This window comes from Mobula birostris, chromosome 6 (genome assembly GCF_030028105.1).
Source record: "Mobula birostris isolate sMobBir1 chromosome 6, sMobBir1.hap1, whole genome shotgun sequence".
NCBI lineage: Eukaryota > Metazoa > Chordata > Chondrichthyes > Myliobatiformes > Myliobatidae > Mobula > Mobula birostris.
In genome coordinates, this window is record NC_092375.1 from 35,950,425 (window position 1) to 35,956,735 (window position 6,311).

The 6,311-nt window shown below is 36.9% G+C and overlaps 1 protein-coding gene across 5 annotated transcripts in view; it reads left to right on the forward strand.

Annotated features, from left to right (window-relative positions):
• The window catches only part of LOC140198938 (uncharacterized), a 126,611-nt gene extending 120,641 nt beyond the window's left edge, over positions 1–5,970 (forward strand). For all 5 annotated transcript variants that reach the window (XM_072260222.1, XM_072260221.1, XM_072260224.1 and 2 more), the window contains 2 exons: positions 4,726–4,822; positions 5,291–5,970. In XM_072260222.1, coding sequence (XP_072116323.1) covers positions 4,726–4,821 — 96 coding nt within the window. In that variant the 3' untranslated portion in view covers position 4,822; positions 5,291–5,970. The remainder of the gene's footprint in view (positions 1–4,725; positions 4,823–5,290) is intronic.
• The last annotated feature ends 341 nt before the right edge of the window (positions 5,971–6,311 follow it).

Sequence of the window (6,311 nt, forward strand, 5' to 3'; positions counted from 1 at the left end):
GTGTAGAATGACAGAGCTATGGTACTTATACAGACTGATAAGCAGGAACTGACCAACTTCCAAATACAAACTGATAAGCAGGTACTGGCCAACAAACCAGACCTAGTCTTACTGGACAAGGAACAGAAGAAAGCAGTAGTAATAGATGTGGCAATCCGGAATGACGGTAACAACAGGAAGAAAGAATATGAGAAGCAGGGGAAATGCCAGGGCTTGAAAGAGCAGATAGAAAGGATGTGAAAGATTAAAGCCAGAGTAATCCCGGTGGTGACAGGAGCACCTGGAGCTGTGACACCTGGACTGGGAGAGTGGCTCCAACAAATCCCATGAACAACATCTGAGAACCTGATCCGGAAGAGTGCATGACTAGGAACAGCAAGGATACTGTGCTGAACCCACAAGCTCCCAGGCCTCTGGTGGAGAACCCAAGATTGAGGGAAAATACACACACACGCCACCTTTAAGGGGTGAGGGAAAAGTACATAATTTGACCTTTCTCATTCATTCATTACCATTTTTATGATACAGCTTGAGAAGGTTATAATGAGTCACACATTGAATCACCGCAGTCCTTCTGGTAAAGGTGTTCCTACACTGCTGTTAGGGAGGGAGTTCAAAGATTTAGATACATATTGATGAAAGAAGAGTGATATATTCCATTATGCTGGTGTATGAATAAGAAGTGAATGCACTGCTGATTCCATGCACTTGTTGCCCTGACTTTCTTGATACAGGTGAGCTGTGTTATGCGGGGTAGCAGGTAGGTTTGCATCCTAGATAGAAGGTCCATATCACAATTTTCCATAATGCAAAGCCATGTGATGTGTGCCTATATTGGGAAATGTGAGCTGAAAGTTAATTTTGAGTTTTATTTATTTTTTTGTACCTCATGTAAATTCCATGAGAGTGAATTTTATTCAGTATCTCAAATTTTTGGGTAGTAATTTGTGAATTTGTAATAGCAATGTTCTATTATCTGAACAACCGTGATGTGGGGTTACCTGTAGCACCTGCCAAACTACTGATTTATCAAAATGGCCTAGGTGTAGCTGAAATACATTTTATGGATCAATCACAACTGCCATGGGACATGGATTGTTATGGAAAAAATGAATGATTGGATAATAGAGTGCCAATCAAGTCAGTTGCTCTGTCCCAGGATAGTGCCAATCTTCATGAGCACTACTGGATCTGCATTCATCCAGTTAAGTAGAAGGCATTCTGTCATACACTTTACTTATACCTTGTAGGTGGTGGAAGGATCTTGGATTAGCCATTTACGTCCCTGACCCTGCTGTTAACAGCAGTACTTGTACAACTGATCCATTTGAGTTTCTGGTCAATGATATTAGACGTTTTAGAAGAATATTAGAGGAACTTAATATTCTGGCTTGAATATTAAAAATAGAGAACTCAGCAATGTTAACATCATTGAACTTCAGAAATGGGTGGTTCAACCATGGTAACGCAGTGGTTAGCTAATTTTGCCCAACCCTCTCTCATGCCCCTATAATTCCTGGGAAATGTCACCTGTGGGCAGAGCAAATCAATAGGTTGCTGGGCAGCACGGCTTGAAGAGCTGGTAAGGCCTGCTCCATGCTGTATCTTTAAATAAATAAATAACTCTTAGTGTGGCACTTTGCGATGCGAGTGTCACCTGTCACTTGTAAGTCCTTGCCTGGCGGCATGGCAGCTTAATGGTTAGCATAATGCTTTACAGCATCAATTCCAGCTGCAGTCTGAAAGGAGTTTATGCATTCTCTCCATGACCACATGGGTTTCCTCTGGGTCCTCCAGTGGTTAGTAAGTCATGGGCATGCTGTGTTGACAGCAGAAGCATGGGGACACTTGCGGGCTGCCGCCAACACATCCTTGGAATGTGTTGGTCAATGACACAAACAATACATTTCACTGTATATTTCAATGTACATGAGACAAATTAATCTTCATCTTTGAAAATAAGTCTGTCTTCTGGGATTTGTCACATGTGGGCAGAGCAAATAGTTTGCTGAGGAGATTTGAATGGAGTTGAAAATTAAGCAATCACCAACAAAACATCTCTACTTCTCCACGTTAAAGCAGCTTAGGTTGATTGGGCCAGGGACTCAGCCTTGAGGATCTCCTGTTGTGATGGGGTTATGGTTTTTCAACACTAAAAAACATCTTCATTTATGCAAGGTATGAATCCAACCTTTGAAGTTAAGAGAAAGACACTCTAATTTTACCAAGGTTGCATAGTGCCACACTTGATCAAATGCTGCCTTCACGTAAAGGATACTCACTCTCGCGTCATCTCTGGAATTAATTTGAACATAATTAAACATTAATTAATGCATGTTTAATGCAGTGGTGCTGATGTATCCCAAACTGGGCACTGGTGACAGGGGACTCTTGATAATTCTGTTGATGACATCTTCCATCATTTTGATAATTAAAAGCTGACTGATTCATCTGTAATTAGTTGGATTGTGTACAGGATATAGCCTGACATTGTTAATGTTGTAACTGTGTTGAAGCAGCCTGGTTAAATTGATGGCTAGCTGAGGAGCGCAGGACTTCAACACCATAGCCAGGCAATTGGTTTACCCTATAACCTATTCCTGCATCTAGTGCTTAATGTCATGGGGAGGCTGAGGGTCTTGGGAGTCAACAAAGATCATCCACTTTGCAGTCCTGCAATAACATGATATGGAGCCAATCTTATGTTTGCCAGTGCCTGGTACACATGATCAAGTCCACCTCTTTGAGGATGGTGATGTTTGAGTTTACTCCACCATTCATGACTAGACATGAAAGGAATGCACACCTTTGATCAGAATCATTGAAACAACCTGTGGATGTTTTTGCTGCTTAACAACTGTTGTTTTATCAGGTTGTCACTTCAATCTTAAGAATGTCAGACACTGTTCCTGGCATGTCCGTCTACACTTCTTAATGAATTAATAAGCTGGCTTGATTGTAGACATAAAATGAAGGATATGTTGGATCTTAAATTTGTCAGTGTGATGAAGTACATATTTGTCACTACAGACAGAGTGTTCTTTGAATGATTCTTTTCTTTCTTTTTAAATCTTTTTATTAATTTTCCAGAATTATAAACAGAATAACAGTATTGATACAAAGAGATTGGAATAATCTTATTATTGATAAACATGTACAAAAAAGACTTCTTTTCCTTCTTCAGTGTAAAAGATCTGAACGTAGGTACAAAGAATGTAATTTTGACATATTAGAATGACATAAAACTTGGCAAAAATGTGGAAGGGAGCATAAATAAAATCTTACTTTTTTTGGAAGATGTAAGAATATGGTGAAATCTTTGAAGCTAGCAGAGCTGGTAATTGAGAAAACATAATTGGATGCAGTGTTGTAAATAAAAGCAAAAGGAAATAATCTAAATGAATATACCTTTTAGTTGCTATTATTTGAATGTTACCTTGTTCTTAATGCATAACTTACAATGTCAAAAAATATACAACCCTGATTTCCATCCTGCAGAGAGAAAACAAAAATTTCTGCTTTAGGAAATACTGTTTGACTGAAGTTAATGTGTGAGAAATAGCTTCAAGGCCAGAGGAAAACAGAAGCATTTTCCACATTAAATACAAGCATGAAATGATTTAAGCTTCTGCACAAGGTCAAGTTTGGTGTAATCTTTGCAGCAGAGTGCTTCAGTATGTAACACTACAACATCTTCTAATTTCTTTCCCAGTGCCTCACTGTGACTGGCAGAACCTTGCTACTGGGTTTTGCCGTGAATAATGCAATGTTTGATCCCCTAACAAAAAGAAAATTACTTAAAGGTGCTGGCTTCTGGTTTTGTTTTATATATTTTTTTGAATTGGAACACAAGATAAACTTTTTAATGGTGTTATGATGTATTTTGCAATGCTAATTGACGCAAGAAGTCTTTTCAACTGACTAGCTTGAGTGTCAAATTAGAATCAATACATCAATTGCTTTTATATACTCAGTTAAAATGCAGTGTATGTGCTAAAAACTTGTACATTATTATCCTAACAATGTGTTGAAATATGCAGTACAGAAATTGAAACAGAGACAACAGGAGTACTTACATTATCACATGCATTAAAATGTAGAGAATAGTGCATGTCTTCACAAATTTGTTATTAATATTGTATAAGATGTTCTGATGTTCATTATCATTTCTATGTGCCAAGCCGTACGACGTAGGCAATCATGGTATCATGACCATGATTGTTCTTGGCAAATTTTTACATGGAAGTGGTTTGTCATTGCCTTGGTCTGGGCAGTGTCTTTACAAAGATGGGGGGGGGGGGGGTGCGCTAAGCAGGTGCTGCACTTTGTCCAAGGGTGACCCACAGACTAATAGAGGGAAGGAACACCTTTGGTAGAGACATATCTCCACCTTGTCACCCAATTCTGATGTTATAAGTCATAAAACTTAAGACTGATATGTCATATTAATACTGAAGAACTTAAGTTAACAGAAGTACTGCAAACTGGGTTTCCTTGGACAGTGTAACTCATCTACAAAGCAAAGAGCCAAAGAATTTGTTCTATTATAACTCACTATGTTCTAGTGCCTAAATAAGCACATCGACAGACACCAGACTTTATTTTTCTTTAGTTTGTTAAAATTAATTTATCTATCATCCAATGATGTAACTAATATAGATTTTTTTTTCTGCCTTGCCTCTAAGCATTATTTTCCAATAATTGAAGAACTGCTTTTTTTTCCAGTGTATTGATTACTGGCTGAAGGAACAAAGTACATGTCCTATTTGCAGGATTCTTGTACTAAAGCCAGAGGATTATCCACAGCTTTCAAAAAATTAAGGTATCTAATTTAGTCATGTTAACAAAACAGTATAAACACAAAAATATCTTTTGGGTTATTAAAAATACTTGTGTTTCAAAAAATGCTTATTAAACTTGTTTATTCAAATTTGTTTTCATAAAACTTAATTGTTATATTTTGTTCACAGATAACAGTTTCAATCCTTGAAATTTTTCAAGTGTGTACTTACCTTGTAATTGCTATGGAAACCATTTTTATTTAGTTTCTCTTAGCTGGTGGTTTGTTATTTGAATAAGGATTATAATGTTCCCTAGAGAAACTTAAAAACCGTAGAAAATAGAGAAATATGTTACTTTTCAGAAAATGTAGTCTTCTTTATTCTTCAATCTTAAAGTACAAGATCAAGTATACTGTCCTATTTTGATGTCTAGATGCAGATATTTTGAGTACTAATAGATTTACGTTCAGGAACGATTACTTTATTTGAATTTTCTTTCTTGTATTTAGAGGTTTGAACATAACATCCTCTGATCTGCCCAGCTCACTTAACTCTACTAAAGCATGCTCTACCTGCTATGAAGGAAATTGAACTAAAGCCAGAACTGTGTTTGATTCTTTGGAGAGAAATAGAAGAAAAATGAACATACGCGTAAAGGAGAATAGCCAAGGAAAATTCAATTCAAACATCTGAGAGAAACCTGCAGGCTGATGTGGTTGAACATACAATGTAGAGGTTATGGAAACCTCAGAAATTCCTTGCACTGTTAGTACTAATAAGTAATTTGTAATTGTTTTTCCTATTATGCCCCTTGGAGTGCAAAAGTACATTTGAGGAATCACAGTACCTATGATTTCCCCTATTTTTTAGAAAGCCAAGTACAGAATGCAGTTATGTGGGTAAATATAGAAGCCACAGTGGCAACCCTCAGGCCAGATACTGCACTTGGTCATTCTTTTGGCATGTGAGACATTAGATCAGTTACAGATTTGATGGATATTTATTAGTATCCTATTCAGTTTACTTTTTATTCAACAAGGATGTAATGATTTAGTTATTTTATGAAATAATTGTATTTATTTAGTACAGTGACAAACTGAAATGTGCTGAAATCTTTCGTACACAGTAAATTACTTTGGACATGTGTGTAAATGTGGTAACTAATCTGTAACATTAAAGTCTTATAAACAGCAAGAAGATGAATGGCCTGTTAAATTATTTCTGAAACTGGCTGAACAAAAATTATTAGGAGGCTTCAATATCAGCATAATTAGGTTTATAATAACAGTACAACCAATGAGGAAAGTAAAACAAATACTTGTGAATTTCACCAATTTTGACTTTAGTTATATTAACTCAACATAAATATCTTGGATTATTTGACAAATTGGTCCTTTCCTATCACCATCCTACAGCAACTCCATGGAGGCCAAAGCAATCAGGTTAAGAACAGTGGCGACCTATCTGACCCATTCCCCATCAGTACTGGCATGAAACAAGGCTGTGTATTGGCACAAATCCTCTTTGCTT